Source organism: Mauremys mutica, chromosome 19 (assembly GCF_020497125.1).
Source record: "Mauremys mutica isolate MM-2020 ecotype Southern chromosome 19, ASM2049712v1, whole genome shotgun sequence".
Taxonomy (NCBI): domain Eukaryota; kingdom Metazoa; phylum Chordata; order Testudines; family Geoemydidae; genus Mauremys; species Mauremys mutica.
Window position 1 is genome coordinate 868,783 of NC_059090.1, and position 16,874 is coordinate 885,656.

Sequence of the window (16,874 nt, forward strand, 5' to 3'; positions counted from 1 at the left end):
TGTGCTGCCTCCCATCCTGCCCCTCATGCACTAAAACCCTCCAGGCATACAAAAAACTTGACAGTGGTTAGGCAGTTGGTGAGGTGAGACCGCTGCCCATCACGCTGACCGTACCGTCTCACTGGTTCTTCGTGCTCCCTGTATATCTGTCTGTATCCATCTGTTGTCTCTTATCTATTCTGAGATCATAAGCTCTATGGGGCAGAGACCATCTTTTTATTCTGTGTTCGTCCGGCACCTAGCACCATGGGGCCTGATCCATGCCTGGGGCTCTGGAGTGCTACCGCAGGACACATCATAATTCCTAATAATAATGTACACTGATGAAACTCCATTGCCTTCATTGGGGTTACACCTGATTTACACAAGGTGTAAGGGAGCTCTGTGGTTCTCCAGGGGCTAAGACCAGTGACTCACCCCTAACAGAAGGTTTGGAAGGGAAGGAGAAAGGCCTTCTTGAATATACCGTGTGGGCATGTGTTGTGTATGTGCCTGCTTGCTTGTGTACAAGTATGGTGAAACCAGAAAGTTCCTCTTCAACAAAACCCCGCCCACGACAGAGAGCAGAGACGCATGTATTGTCCAGGTGAAGAGAGAAACGGAGGGGCGAAAACCAGGGTCTGGGGCTCAGGAGCTTTGCTAAGATGCTGCACGTAGGACTGTGCGAATAACAGATTCTTCCATTCTCTGGCAACTTTGCCAAATTAAAGCAAAATTTGGGATCCACCCAAAACTGACATTTTTTTTGAAATTTTCAGCAAATCAAAATTTGTTTGGGGCAAAATGTTTCACTTCCATTTTGAGCATTTTTAAGGTTTTAAATTTGTTTAATAAAATTGAAGGGAATTTCCGACAACAATTTGTTTTCAAACCAAAACACTGAGCTGACTCATTTTGATAATGTCGAAACAAAACGTTTCAATTTTTTCAGATTTTTCTGATTGGTTGGCCAGTTGGGTTTGGTTTCGACCAAACCAATTTGGAGACTTCACTCTGGATTCGTGAGACATTTCAGTATCCCCGAGTCTGTATTTTTCACTAGAAAAAAGTTTTGACTGAAAAATTACCCAAGGGCATGAGCAGGACGGGAGTGAATGACTTGAGGATAGCAAGATACAAGCCCTTTACGTGTCATAAACAGATAGTTAAGGGTTAATGCCTCTTTTACCTGTAAAGGGTTAAAAAGTTCACCTAGCCTAGCTGACACCTGACCAGAGGAACCAATGGGGAACAAGATGTTTCAAAAGGAAGGAGGGAAGTTTTCCTTTGCTTAGTCTCAGTTTCAGCGGGAGTGGAAAAGATCAAGGAACCAGCACCTTACCAGATTAGTAAGTTTAGAAAGAAATAAATAGGTTTATGTTTATTTCTTTGTAACCTGTCTTGTGCAATTAGAGGTAGAATCAAATTGGGTATTGGGGTATTTTCATTGGTGTACTAAGTTTTTGCCCAGGGGAACATCCTCTGTGTTTTGAATCTGTTGTCTGTGAGAGTAGCTGGTATGCTAAACTCTCCCAGAGGGTTTTCTTTTACCTTTCTTTTCTTTAATTAAAAGCCTTTTTCTTAATACCTGATTGGTTTTTCCTTGTTTTTAGATCCAAGGGGGTTGGATCTGGATCCACCAGGAGTTGGTGGGAGAAAGGAAGGGGGATGGTTAATTTCTCCTTGTTTTAAGATCCAAGGGGTTTGGATCTGTGTTCACCAGGAAATTGGTGGAGGAGTCTCTCAAGGCTACCCAGGGAGGGGAAGGTTTTGAGGGGGGGGAAGGGAGTGATTCAGATACTCAGAAATTCTGAATGGTGGCAGCGAAACCAGATCTAAGCCGGTAATTAAGCTTAGACGTGTCCATGCAGGTCCCCACATCTGTACCCTAAAGTTCAGAGTGGGGAAGGAACCTTGACACGTGGTGTGTGGTGACCTCCTTCAAGCTGTTTGGTCAGAACCTCCAGGAAAAGAATTCACATTCTCCTGTGCAGCTTCACAAGGCAATTTTCAGAGCCGTCTTCTGGAATGTGCAGCACGGAACTGTCCCTAAGCACAGAGTGCTCATGCAAACACATCCCGATATCCAGTGATACCAGAACATCCCGATATCAAGTGATACCAGAACATCCCGATATCAAGTGATACCAGAACATCCCGATATCCAGGATGGTACAAAACATTCCCCCCGGATAACAGGAACACACCGACCCCTCCTAGTCAGGTGCTGAGCGTGTGCTGTGAGATGCCGAGGCCCTTCATCTCCCAGGGAAGGGAATGGGAATTGAGGGCACTCAAACCTTCCAGGACTGGGCCGCTATCAGGCTGGGGCAGTAGATTGTACATCACACATGCTAGAGATAATACGAGCGATGGGTCTATAGAGTAGGTGGGTATTTTATAAGAATCGATTTTAAATAATGGATTGCACCCAGTCCAGTCTGAAAATAAACATTTCACGTCTCTTCCTCGTCCCCCAACTAGATTCACATCTACTTTTAAGCCAATTTCTTTTCATTTAAAAAAAAATAGAATTAAAACATTTTTCTCCTCCTCACACCTCCACTGCGAGCCCAGGCCCTTCTGCTTTCCACTGTTGTGCAATGTCGGAAACCGCACACGAGCGAGGTCGGCGCAGTTGGCACTTCCAGAAACGCTTATGACACATTTTCTTCGGTCTTTTCCTGTGATGTTGAAATCAAATTGAAGAGCAAGAACTTGGGGCCTTTGCCCTTCGGCCCTTCACACAAACTATTCTGGGATTTCCTCCATTGCGGCTGCTGCTTCGCTTTTCCACAAATAGCACAATTGTACCATGTCGTCACCTCCTGAATGCACTGGAATTTCCACAGTTCCTGGGGGTTCGCCCTCCTTTCGGTTTCCAGTCTCCTATAAGAAGGGGGAGAGACCAGAGATTCAGCATCAGACGGCAAAGGCTTTGAAGGAGTCCCTGCTCTGGCTCAGCTGCTGCAGCTCGTCCCCACCCGACAGCAACATGAAGGTCTCCGTGGCTGCCCTCGCCCTTCTCCTCATCGCTGCCTTCTGCTCCCCGGCCTCCTCCGCGCCAAGTAAGTTCCGTGTCTGTCTTCTCAGGGCCAGTTTTCTCTGTGCTAGCCATGGCTCGTCGGTGCTGTCACACTGCGGTGCTTTTCTGGGGCACTTCGGAGCCATGCAGGCTAGTTGTCTCTCTCCACATCTCTGCAGTGAGATCACGCCACAGACAATGTGGGAGAGAGGCTGGTTGGCTTAGAACTTCCTTCCCTGGGTCACCAGTTCAAATGCAGCCTCTACAGGACGTGACCAAGGGCCCTGCCATCTAGTGGCTGTCTGGGGAGCCAGGTGAAATGAGTCTGTGGTCTCACTCCTCAGAGATCGTTGGTACCCTGGCTAAGGAGCCTCCCAGAGAGGCCATGGGCCGAGTGGGGCCTGGGTATTCTGCTCACCTGCCAAGGGACTGTCCAAGTCGGGGTGGGCTGACAGAAGCTGGCGTTGCTGCATCTGCTCTGTGAATGAACTGGCACTAAGGACCCCATCCTGCCAGATACTGAGCATCCTCAGAGCAGACTGACTTCAGCGGGCTCAGAGAGCCCTGGGCAAGGCTGAAAGAGGGGCCTGGCTAGTGATTAGCTCATGGGATTGTGAGCCCGTTCCTGACTTCAGGTCCCGACTCTGCCATGGGCCTGTGCTGTGGCTGCAGACAGGTCTCCGACACTCTGTCCCTCAGTGAGCCCCTCTGTGAAGTAGGGATCGTAAATAATTCGCCGTCTGCAGATCACTGCGTACGTACTAACGCTCAACCACCGTCATGTCTTGGCACCACTGAACTCCTAGACTAATTTAAAAAAACCCACTAGTGCAAACCTCTGCAATGGGACTCCTCTGGAGAGCCAGGCAGGGCTTTCCCGGGCACCAGTTTGAACTCATCTCTGTCTCTTGCAGTTGGCTCTGACCCCCCGACTGCCTGCTGCTTCTCCTACACAGCCCGGCAGATCCCCCGCAACTTCGTGAAGGATTATTACAGCACCAGCAGCATGTGCTCCCAGCCGGGCATAGTGTAAGTGCCAATGGCAGACTCCTAGCGGCATGCGGCGGGTAGGCTGAGGCACCCTCTGTTTTCAGACATCGGTACATTGCACTGACATGGGCTGGAGCCACCGCCTGCAGCCAGGCTGATATAGAGAAGGACCGGCATGCAGCAGCACAGACAGTACCGAGCTGGACAGCACTGGCCGTGGGAGGAGGGGGGGTATCATGGTTTCCAACCACATGATAGGCTGGGGATGGGACCTGCCCACCCAAGCAGGGCTTCAATTCAGGAAATATTTTCAAACCTGCGGGGAGCCCCGGTGTGCCCCCCCCACAGGGCAGGGGTGGGGCATGCCCCACCACAGATCTAAAGCCCCCAGATCCCCCACCTCACAGCTGAAGACCAGAGCCCTGCCCCAACACCCTGCCGCATGGCAGAAGCCCCGAGTCCTGCCCTCCCCTTCAGCCCAGTGGCTGAAGCCCCTCCCCCCACACCGGCCCTGAAGTTTTTTAGCATGTTGTGGGGAATGGGGGGGTCAGGGAGATAATCGATGAGAATTTAAGCCCTGCACCCAAGGCATAATGGTGTGAGGTGGGGCCAGGATGGAGGCTGGGAGAGGAAAGATCTCAAGGGGGCACCAGTGTGTGGAACAGGCCGCCAGGCGGCAGCCTCGGGACCACGAGGGGCTGATGGCGACTCCTTCACGGAGCGAGAACAGACCTGACTAGACCTACTGCGATGAGGGTGCAGCGGATACCAGAAGGGGGGGGCACTTGCGAGAAATATCCCCTCCTTTCCTCTGACTCTGGCCGTCTCTTTCCCGCCCCCCAGGTTCATCACGAAGAAGGGCCGTGAACTCTGTGCCAACCCCAGTGACTCCTGGGTTCAAGAGTACGTGACCGACTTGGAACTGAACTGAGCGGAGCAGGGGCCAGACTGGGTGATGCGCCGCCCCCGGCAGTGGGAGCGTAAACCCTCAAAGGACAGGGTGACGACACAGGAACAGGAGCTGAATTTGCCCCAAACCCTGATAAAAGTCAAGAATTTGTAAATATCATGTACAGCTATTTAAAATCCTGGATCGGTGCAAAACCTACTAATTATACTGTAAATTATGTTATTTATAGACCGCTCGCTGTGAGCTGTGGGGGTGAGCCGCTGGGCCGGCTCTCTTCACATCACAGACACGCAGAAGATTGTTTAATATATTTGGTATTTAGCCCTGGCTGTGTCTGCTGCACTGCTGCGCAGTGGCTGGGGTGGGTTTGACAGAAAATGAAACACTGCTTTTATAGAATAAATATTTTTATATCAACCCCTTGGTTCTGTTTTAAGGTAAATTCTGGCACTTTTCCTGAATAGCACTCATGTCACAAATCCAGCACTCACCGTCCCTGCAAGGAAATAGCCCCCTCCAGCTGTCACGTCCTCACACACAAACACACCAGCGTACATATCCCACCATCACTGCACACACACACTAATACATCAGTACAGCCCTGCACACACACGGCCTGGGCTATGCAGGGGGTCAGGCTGAATGACGTGTAAGGCCTTCTGGCCTTAAACTCAATGAATCTGCTTAAACTTCATCAGCTCGGTGTTGTGTTCCACAAAACAAATAATGACGGGAGGGTGTGAATCCAGGTTACACTTTTTCTGTGAAATACACACACACATATACACCAGCACAGTCCTCAGTGACATACCTCTACGCACCCCCCGCCAGCCCTGAACAGAAATACAGCTCACATACACACAGCTATTTACAGCTCCCAAACTCTCCACAATCCACCATACACACACACACACAGAGTCACACGCACACCCAGCCCCGCATATACATGTTCACCCACAAAGAGGCCCTGATGAACCGTGACGCACCCCACACGCACGGTTGCATGCACACATTCACTCCCCGAGAGGCGCCTGCATACAGATGCACCCGCTTCCAGACACAGCCACATGCATACACACACTGCCTCCAGATACACAGCTGCACGCACACTAACACCATGCAGCAAATAGGCGCTGGAATACGCCTAGTAGGTCAGGCGTTAAGTCCATCCCTGGGGCCACTGAAGGATTGTTCCCTAGATTTCATTCCCTGCAGCCTTGTCCAGTGAAGGTTTAAATGTCCCAAGGGACGGGGCTTGGACTGCCCGTGGGTCCCATCACCCCAGGGCACAGGAATGATTTGACAGGAAACAAGACAGGCCCTTGCTGGGTGGCTTTGTGCTGCACTCAGGCCCATTGTGAGGGGAAAGCACAGTCCGTGGGGGACGGCCCCGGTCCAAAAGCAATGCCTGATTCCTGGGGAGGAGCTCCAGGGAGCCCAGACCCGGGAGGTGCCTGCCAGGGAGAATATAAATGTCAAAGTACCAAACCCAGGACAATGGGGCAAGGGGAGGGTCTGAGCTCTGGAGGGCAGGGCGTGTGGGGCAGCGTGCAGCGCACTGTGGGCACTGACAGGATACACGTGGGAATGGTGAGCGGACTAAGGCCTGGTCTACGCTCCGAGTTTATCTCGAATTTAGCAACGTTAAATTGAATTAACCCTGCACCCGTCCACACAACGAAGCCCTTTATATCGATATGTGTACTCCACCCCGACGAGGGGAGTAGCACTGAAATCAATATTGCCATTTCGAATTAGGGTTAGTGTGGCCACAATTTGATGGTATTGGCCTCCGGGAGCTATCCCACAGTGCACCATTGTGACCGCTCTGGACAGCAATCTGAACTCGGATGCACTGGCCAGGTAGACAGGAAAAGTCCTGCGAACTTTTGAATTTCATTTCCTGTTTGCCCAGTGCTGATCAGCACTGGTGACCATGCAGTCCCAGAATCAAAAAAGAGCTCCAGCATGGACCGTACGGGAGATACTGAATCGGATCTCTGTATGGGGAGATGCATCTGTTCTATCAGAACTCTGTTCCAAAAGGCGAAATGCCAAAACATTTGAAAAAATCTCCAAGGCCATGATGGACAGAGGCCACAACAGGGACTCAACACAGTGCTGAAACTTAAGGAGCTGAGACAAGTGTACCAGAAAGCCAAAGAATGAAATGGACACTCACGGAGGGAGGGGCGACTGACGACTGTAGCTATCCCACAGTTCCCGCACTCTCTAAAAACCATTTGAATTCTGGGCTGAGCTCCCAAAGCCTGAAGGGTCAAAAACATTGTCGCTGGTGGTTCAGGGTATATGTTGTCAGCTCCTGCCGCTCCGCCGCCCCCCCCCCCCCCCCGTGAAAGCAAAGGGAAAAAATCGTTTCTCGCCTTTTTTCAATGACACCATATGTCTACTGGATGCTGCTGGCAGACGCGGTGCTGCAGCGCTACACAGCAGCATCCCCTTGCCTTGCCTTGCCTTGCGGACGGCAGCCAGTACAGTAGGACTGGTATCCATCATCATTGTTCCGTGAGTGCTCCTGGCTGGCCTCGGTGAGGTCGGCCGGGGGCGCCTGGGCAAAAATGGGAATGACTCAAGGTCATTCTCTTCTTTAAGCTTTGTCTAATGGAGATTCACTCCTGCCTGAAATATCATGGCAGCTGGAGGCTTCTGCCTGATCTGGGCCTCAGTTCTCTGTGGCACCATGGGAATAACATCCCTGCCTTGCCTCATGGGGGCGTTGGGAGGAGGAATACACGAAAGGCTGTGCAGTGCTCAGATCTGGTGGGATTAGGGACTGAAGGGAGAGATGGTGGAAGGGGTCACATTTTAGCTTAAACTCAAAGGCTCGTAGCAAAAAATTTGGCTTTTACAAAAAATATATTTTAAAACACAAAGCTCAGAGATCAGGGGAGATCAGCGTCCTGCTTCAGCACTTTATCCCCATGGCCAGCCTCCCTCGGCCACCTGCCCCAGATGGGCAGGGCTGAAATGTGTCTGTGATAACAGGAATTGGGCGCTGCAAGCAGGGGAGGGCAGGGTGGAGAGTGCAAAGGCCACAGCCAGGGGCTGGTTCTGGTAAGGTGCTGCGAGTGGCACCAGGGAACTGAGCAGGACTGGATCTGAGGTCATGGGGCTGTGTGCGTGTGTGCCACTCTCTGAGCTGGCCCAAGGAGGAAGCCGCTCCCCGAGTGCAAGTTTCAACACGGCCGGATAACGTTAAAGTCACCACAGAGTGACTGAGAGCTTCCTCCTGAGCTCAGACCTGGCCTCTGTGTGTAAAGGGGCCTCTGAATCCAGGGGCCTCTGATCAGTGGAGAGCTGCTGGACCCTGGAGGCTGGTTAATCCTTGGGAATGAAGGAAATCACACCTGGGGACTAGGGGAGAGGGGCACAGAAACAGAGATGGGTAGGACTGGAAGGGCCCTCGAGAGGTCATCTAGACCAGTCCTCTGCATTGAGGTAGGACTAAGTGTTATTTTAGATCATCCCTGACAGGTGTTGGTCTAACCTGTTCCTAAAAATCTCCAGTGACGGAGGTTCCACAACCTCCCTCAGCAAAACCCTGCCAGGAAGTTTTTCCTAGTGTCCAACCTAAATCTCCCTTGCTGCAATTTAAGCCCATTGCTTCTTGTCCTGTCCTCAGAGGTTAAAAAGAACGATTTATCACCCTCCTCCTTATAACAGCCTTTTATGTACGTTTATGGCCCCTCTCAGCCTTCTCTTCTCCAACCCAGTTTTTTCAGTCTTCTCTCACAGCTCACGTTTTCTAGCCCTTCCATCATTTTTGTTGTTCTCCTCTGGACTTTCTCCAATTTCTCCACATCTCTCCTTGCCAGATCCCTGGCAGGCAGAGCCAAACGGGGACCCTTGCAGACCCTAAGTCCTGACTCCCCTCGCCTGGAACCAGCCGCACCCTCCCACCTGCCCCCACTGCCCCAACAACAGGGCCTGCGGGCCAGGGTACCCACTGCAGAGCAAGACCCTCCCACTGACTAGCAGCGGTGGGGAGTCTTGCTAGAGAAGGGGAGGAGGTGACAGAATGAGGAGCAGAGCCGAGAACTAACCTCATCTTCACCCCGCTCTGCCACGCAGCATGCCGAGGAGGGCCGCACTTACGTCGTTGCCCTAGAGTTAATGGCCAGAACAGTTCGAGTCCACGTTGCATTTCACGCTGGCTGGAACAAATTGTCATCAGCATGTCACTGCGGGACGTCCAATGGCTAGGCGGGGTCAGCCTCTCCCCAGGTCTCAGGGGACGCTGCAGGGTGAAAATACACGAGCTTCCACTGTTATGAACTGAGCTCATGAGGACAAAGCCGGCCTGGAGCCCCAGGGCTCAGCGATCAAATATCCCCACAAGTTACAACGTGTTCCATTCTTTTGGTGGAAAAATAACCTTTTCAACTAAACAGAAATTCACCAAAAAAATCCATTTTCACTGAGAATTTTTGGGGGTGTTGCAGCCAGTGACTTGGCGAGAGCCCTGAGCCACGTGAATGGCTGGGAGAGACAGAAAATACCAGGGAGGAGAAATGAAGCCTTGGAGTACCTGCAGTGCCATTCCTGGCCAGCAGCAGGTGCTACGGGGCAGGTACCGCTGTGACACCCCCATTGACACATTCATATAGGATCAGGCCTTGTTTGACCTTTCATCAGACAATAAGCCTGCGTGCCGCTCAGATGTCAGCCTTTCTACCCGAACCCCAGAAATAAAATGAACCCCCTGTTATCTTATCTTGAACAGTGACCTTTGCCTTCTGTCAAATGAAGATCTTATTGAAATACACGAGGCCTAATTCTGCTTTCATTTCCACAGGTACAAATCCAGCGTAACTCCAGTGAGGTCAGTGGAGTTACTCCAGATTTACACTAGTGTGAGTGACAGTAGAATCTGGTCTGTTTTGCCTCATGTGGTTCTTTCACTCGATTCAGGTTATCCCCTTGGGAACAGTTGCTTTTCACGGAATTCTGTTTTTGAATGGCTTTACGGGAGCTATTTCTGCTGTTGGGATGCAAGACATTTTTTAGTAGTAGCAAAAATCTCGTCTGTATATTATTTCACCCGTGAACTTTAGGCAATGAGGGGTTTGTAGAGGTTTGGAGGAAGCGAAATTGGTGTAAATGTGGAGGAAGTGGATGTGGATTCAGGGTGGCGAGAGAAAGCGATGGAGTAATTGGAGGTGAGTGTGGAGTGTGGAGTAAGCCCCTTCTTCAAGAATCATGGTGAGGTCATGGTCGCATGAGTACAGGGTGGAATAAATCAGTAAATGGAGTGTCACTCTGGATTAAGAGCGGAGTCAAAGCAAGTGCAATCAGTGTGTCAGTGCAAGGGTGAGTCAGTGAAGGGTGAGTATCAGATAAGTATGTGCTGGGAGTTGTTAGTGTGTGTTGCTCTCGGGGGCTTATGTAATTTTATCACTTTCAAAGCATTTTACAAGGGTGGGCATCATCCCCCCCATTTTAGAGATAGGGAAACTGAGGCAGAGAGCAGGGAAGTGACATGCCCAAGATGACAACAAAGAGTCCGGTGGCACCTTAAAGACTAACAGATTTATTTGGGTATAAGCTTTCCTGGGTAAAAAGCCTACTTCTTCAGATGCATGGAGTGAAAGTTACAGATGCAGGCATTATATAACGACACACAAAGAGACGGGAATTACCTCACAAGTGAAGAACCAGTGCTGACAGAGCCAATTCGATCAGGATGGATGTGGTCCACTCCCAATAACTGATGAGGAGGTATCAATTCCAGAAGAGGTAAAGCTGCTTTTGTAGTGAGCCAGCCACTCCCAGTCTCTATTCAAGCCCAAATGAATGGTGTTAAATTTGAAAATGAATTGTAGTTCTGCAGTTTCTCTTTGAAGTCTGTTTTTGAAGTATGGCTACTTTTCACTCTGTTACAGAATGTCCAGGGAGACTGAAGTATTCTCCTGCTGGCTTTTGTATGTTACCGTTCCTGATGTCCAATTTGTGTCCATTTATTCTTGACACCAGGCCCAAGATGAACTGGTCAGAAATAGAGCCAAGGTTGCCTGCCTCCAGCATCCATTCCCCATCCCTGGACAACGCTGCCTCATCTCAGCTGCTCTGCAGGAGGGGGTGAGCTGTGTCTCTCCGGCCGGGTGTGCACAGCGAGGGACCGCAAGGGAGGGGTGAGCTGTGTCCGACGCATTAAGGCACATGCAGGGCTGAGTGGATCCATGCAGCGTGGATATGTGCGTACACATGCTGGCTCCGTGCCCAGAAACAACAGGCCACAGCTGATAGAAGTGGCAAGTAGAACAACAAGCCTCCTTCTCCAGGGCATTTAAACAAACCGGCTCCTAGCCAGCCGCAGGGCTCTGCAAAGAGCACTCAGGGCAAGGGACAATGTCTCTACAGGAAGGGGGAATACTCACTTCAGTGCCTTGGGGCAGTGGCTGTGTCTCCACTGGGCAGGCTGGGTAACTCCCCTGCTCCCAGGGAGATTCCCTACACACACACACACACACACACACACACATACACACCCCTGCTCCCAGGGAGATTCCCTACACACACACACACACACACACACACACCCCTGCTCCCAGGGAGATTCCCTACACACACACACACACACACACATACACACCCCTGCTCCCAGGGAGATTCCCTACACACACACACACACACACACACCCCTGCTCCCAGGGAGATTCCCTACACACACACACACACACACAGGTCTTCCCCAACTCCAGACTCCTATCCTGCCCTCCCCCCCATCCTGCTCTCCTCCCCTCACCCAGCTGAGCTCATCCCCTCATTGCAATTTCTGCAAACCTGGTGCTGTCCTCAGCTCAGAGGAAGAGATTTAACCCTTTGTCCTCCCACTTTAAGGTGGGAACTATTCTTGCATGTACGTAATGGGCAGCTGGGTGTGTGTACTGTAGACGGGGCACACAGGGGTGGATGCTCTGGGTGTAGATGTGTGTGAGGGATGGATCTGAGCTGTAAACTGCAAATGGGGCCAAATTTTCCCCAGACTCTGGTGGTGCTGAGCTGGTAGGGTTTGTTCCAGATCCACTCCTAGTGAGACAGGCAGGCACAGTGGTCAGATGATGTTTCTGGGCCTGGAGATCCTTCCAGTCAGGAATTACATTCAGGCAAAAAACAGGGTGTTTTTCTACAAAACATTTTATTTTCCAGAATCATCACTTTACCCAATCCCTGGTCATCGCCTAATATTACAGCATAAAGAACCCAACACATTTGGGGTGTTTTTGTGCCGGTCACTGCGATGCACGGGGAGTCATGTGACCCACCTGCACGCATGCCATAAATAATAGAATTAGCAATACAAAAAATGGGGTCCCATCTGCATGTCTTAAATAGCGTCGCATGATATGTTAAAAGTCCAGCGTTTGTCAGTTCTTTGAAAAGTGGGTTGGTAGCAGCACCTCAGAAGTGAGGTGAGGTCCTTCCGGTGCCCTTTGAACTCTGTCCTTAGATGGCCAGCGCTTGGGCTCAGGAATCGCCTGTTCGTCTCATGTGACAGCACCTGGCACAATGGGACTGCGAGGTGCTACCGTAATACACATAATAAATAGAAATAATTCTCCGTCCCCCATTCCGCTCAGTTCAGCTCCAGGTGGTCACATAGGCTTGGACCCAGGAGTTGCTGGGGTTGGCACAGACGGCCCGGCCTTTCTTCGTAATAAACCTGTGGGACAGGAAGGAGACGGGTTAGAGTGAGAGGAACGTTGTGTCTCTCCCCCACCGTCCTGGGGTGCCCCACTTCCAGATCCCACTACAGCCAGTCAGTTCGGCCCTGTCCCTGACGGATCCTCCACCAGAACCTGATGCTGGTCTGAGACACCTGGCCTGCCCCTCCTCCCATTCAGCTGCCTGTTCTACAGATTAAAGCCCTCCTGCGGTCTGCCCTCCCCCAGCCTCACTTCCTGCCCTGCCCCCACACTCCATTATCCCCACGGGTCCCACCCCTGGACCCTAGAGGAGCTATGGGGGAATCCCTGCTGGTGGCTTCTTCCCCGGGCTGTGAATACTTTGCTCTGAGTCTGTGCTGGTGCAGTGGGCTCTCTAGTCACCGACCTCAGGCCTTTGACACCTGGATTTGCCTCATGCTAGGAACCAGAAGCAGCAGCCAGACACCAGGGGTACGTCTACATTGGAATAAGAGCGTCAGCTGACCCGGGCTCAGGTTGTGGGGCTAAACATTGTGGTGTAGACATTCGGGCTTGGGCCGGAGCCCAGGCTCAGGGATCCTCCCGCCTCGCAGAGTCCCCGAGCTGGGGCTCTATCCCGAGCCCGAATGTCTACACCGCAATCTGACAGCCCCACAGCTGAGCCCCGCAAACCCGAGTCAGCTGCCGCGGCTGTTTCACTGCTGTGTAGACGAAGAGCAGGGTTCTCAGACTTCATTGCACTGCGACCCCCCCTCTGACAGCAAACATTACTACACAACCCAGGGGGACTGAAGCCTGAGCCCGCCCTAGTCCCGCCAAAGCCCGAGCTCCACTGCCCTGGATGAGGCTTCAGCCTGAGGCAGGGGGCCTGTATCCTGAGCCCTGTCGCCCAGGGCTGAAGCCCTTGGACTTCAGTCCTGGGTGGTGAGGCTCAGGCTATGGTCCCAGACCCCAGCAAGTCTAAGCCACCCCATTAAAACAGGATCACAACCCACTTTGGGGTCCCGACCCACAGTTTGAGAACCGCGGACATAGAGCAAACTATTCCGTTGCAGTGCATGAATGTGCTGTAACGCTTGCAACACCAGCATGCATTGGAATGGAAGCTGTCTCTGCTCACTGCCTGGCTCCAGCGTGAGGAGTTTGCACTTACACTACAGCGGGTAAGGAGCACTTGCTGCTGGTGTCATAGTAATCCACCAACATGCTGCGTGGGATCTGGCGGGCCGTGTGGGAGAAGCAGCAGGAGATGGGCATGTCCGATCCCACTGAAAGATGGAAACAGACAGCGTGAGTGCGCCTTGAATTCCATGCAAGGGAAAATAACACACGTTATCAGGGGAAGGGTTCCCCCCCGCCCCCATCCAAAGAGCAATAAATAGGTTTCCTTCAGAAATGGACAATTTCAGAGAGAGACTCTGGACTCACGTGGGGCAGAGGAGGCCAGGGAGCAGAAGGCAGCGATGAGGAGAACGGCGAGGGAGACCTTCATGTTGCTGTGCAGAGAGGATAAGCGGAGCCGGACCAGGGACTGCTGCATGCACCAGCTGGGACACTGAACAGCTAGAGTCTCCTCTCCTTTTATAGAGAATTCCAGAGGCAGAGAGACAAAGGGGAGCAGAGTGGAATTTCCAGACCGGATGTCACAGCATGAGCAGTGCAGATGGGAGCCAACGCTCAGGAATTAATAAGAAGTTAAGGGCTGAGCATGCCAAGATCTTACTCAGCACGTTTATTTCATACCATCAGGCTGCAAGAAAAACAGAACGGTGCCTGTAAGTCACATGGAGCTCGGGGAGCGGGAGGGGGAGATTTATCCATTGGAACAAAGAGACGGACTTTTCCCTCCTCATGCAAGTTGTGCAAGTCTGGAAAAATAGGAGGCATCTGGGATATACTGCTTCTCTCGTGAGCCAGGCTTTCATATGAATAAGAGATTAAGACCGGGTGCGGGAAGAGGTGCCGTCGGAGCTACCACACTGGTGGTGCGCCATCTGCAGATCCCTCTGCCCTAGGACGATCCTGCCAGAGCTGGCTTCTCAGGATTTAGGGCCACTTTGCCAAGCTGCCTGAACACAACCGTGGATGGGGTTTTATTCTTCATCTGACACTCAATGGCTTTGCTTTGATTCAGTGCCTTTAGTCACTGGAGTCATGCAAGCAGGATTTCATTCCAGATGGAAGATCGGGGTGTTGGCAGGTAACATCAGACATTAATCCACCAGGGAGTGTGTGTTACAGGTCCCTGTCTGCCAGTCTGCAGAGGGTAGGAGTTGTGACACACACACACACACACATACACCATTATCGTGTGTGGGGTTGTTAGCTCAAGCTGTTGCAGAATGTGCTTTTAGCTCTGGCGGTCCCCAGGTCAGCCCTCGCTGTGTTGAAGATGGCAGCTGTCACACAGGTGAGAAAGGTTAAATGGTACCACATTTAATACCCTAGGAGGGAGAGACAGATTCACCCCCCTGCCCTTTGGTATCCATTCCAACGGGTGTTCATTCCACCCAAGAAGAAATTGGTGACACCTATGCCAGGCTTCGTGGGGCTGCAGCTGCGGCAGATGATATATTAGGAACACTGAACTATGATCTGATCTGATAGAGCAATTCCTGTGTTCCTAATATATCAATCAGATCGGTCCAATCTCCTGTCTTCAACAGTGGCCAGTACCAGCTGCTTCAGGAGGTGCAAGAAATCCACAGTGTAAGGTAAGGGATAATCAGCCCCCAGCTACAGATTGGTTTGTGCCTTGAAGCAGGAGGGGTTAGATCCCTTCCAGACTCATGGACTCCAAGGCTAGAAGGGGCCATTGTGATCGTCTAGTCTGACCTCTTGTATGGCACAGGCCAGAGACCTGCCCCTAAATAATTCCTGGAGCAGAGCTTATAGAAAATCATCCCATCTCAATTTAAAAATTGTCAGTGATAGAGAGTCCACCATGACCCTTGGTCAATTGTTCTAAGGATTAATTCCTCTTATCATTAAAAATTTGCACCTTATTTCCAGTTGGGATATGTCTAGCTTCAACTTCCAGCCATTGGACGGTGTTAGACCTCTCTCTGCTGGATAGAAGAGCCCATTATTCAATACTGGTTCCCCAAGTAGGTACTTACAGACTGTGATCAGGTCACCCCTTAACCTGCTCTTTTTGTTAAAGTGAAGAGGTTGAACTCCTTGAGTCTCTCACTATCAGGCAGGTTTTCTAATCCTTTAATCATTCTCGTGGCTCTTCTCTGAACCCTCTCCAATTTATCAGCATCCTTCTTGAATTGTGGGCACCAGAACTGCACACACTGTAAGGAGGCCCTGCATTCTGTGTTCCTAGTGTGCACATTTACATCTGCCATATTAAAACACACGTTGTTTGCTTGCGCCCAACTTAGCAAGCGATCCAGGTCGCTCTGAATCAGTGGCCTGTCTTCTTCATTATTTACCCCTCCCCCAACTTTTGTGTCATCTGCAAACTTTCAGTGATGATTTTATGTTTTCCTCCAGGTCACTGATAAAAATGTTAAATCGCACAGGGCCAAGAACTGATCCCTGTGGGGCCCCACTGGAAACAGGCCTGTTTGACCCTTTCATTTTGAGCCCCATCAGTTAGCCAGATTTTATTCCATTTACTGTGTGCCATGGTAATTTTATATTCTAATTTTTTAATCAAAATGCCATGTGGTACCAAGTGAAATGCCTGACAGACGTCTAAGTCTATTATGTCAACACTCTTAACTTTATCCACTAAACTTCTAATCGCATCAAAAAAAATCTCAAATTAGTTCGACAGCATCTATTTTCCATAAATCCATGTTGATTTGCATTACTTATATCACCCTCCTTTAGTTCTTTATTAACAGAGTCCTATATCAGTCACTCCATTATCTTGCTCGGGATCAATGTCAGGTCTATAATTAACCAAGTCGTCCTGTTTAAAGAGGAGCTGGAACAATTTGTATAGTGGGGGTGCTGAGAGCCATTGAACCAAGCTGTGTATCCTGTATATAATGCATCACATGCATCCAACGAAGTGGGTATTCACCCACGAAAGCTCATGCTCCAATATGTCTGTTAGTCTATAAGGTGCCACAGGACTCTTTGCTGTATATAATGGAAATCACCCCCAGCACCCTGAGTTCCAGCACCTATGCCTGTTTACGCTTTTTAAAAATTGGCACAACATTAGCTTTCTTCCAGTCTTCTGGACCTTCCTCAGTGCTCCAAGACTTACTAAAAATCAATATTAATGGTACAGTTAGCTCCTCGGCCAGCTCTTTTACAGCTCTTGAATGAAAGTTATCTGGAT

General features: G+C 50.7%; 2 protein-coding genes across 2 annotated transcripts; one reads left to right on the forward strand and one right to left on the reverse strand.

The window, feature by feature from the left end:
- The first annotated feature begins 2,917 nt into the window (after positions 1 to 2,917).
- Positions 2,918 to 5,287, forward strand: LOC123352876 (C-C motif chemokine 4-like). The gene is made up of 3 exons (XM_044993361.1): positions 2,918 to 3,047; positions 3,919 to 4,033; positions 4,838 to 5,287. Exons 1-3 carry the CDS (start codon positions 2,975 to 2,977, stop codon positions 4,923 to 4,925), a joined length of 276 nt encoding a protein of 91 aa, XP_044849296.1. The 5' UTR covers positions 2,918 to 2,974; the 3' UTR covers positions 4,926 to 5,287.
- A 6,788-nt stretch (positions 5,288 to 12,075) lies between these two features.
- On the reverse strand, positions 12,076 to 14,327 carry LOC123353110 (C-C motif chemokine 4-like). The gene is made up of 3 exons (XM_044993937.1): positions 14,000 to 14,327; positions 13,725 to 13,839; positions 12,076 to 12,588 (listed from the first exon to the last, which is right to left on the reverse strand). Exons 1-3 carry the CDS (start codon positions 14,109 to 14,111, stop codon positions 12,507 to 12,509), a joined length of 309 nt encoding a protein of 102 aa, XP_044849872.1. The 5' UTR covers positions 14,112 to 14,327; the 3' UTR covers positions 12,076 to 12,506.
- Positions 14,328 to 16,874: the final 2,547 nt, after the last annotated feature.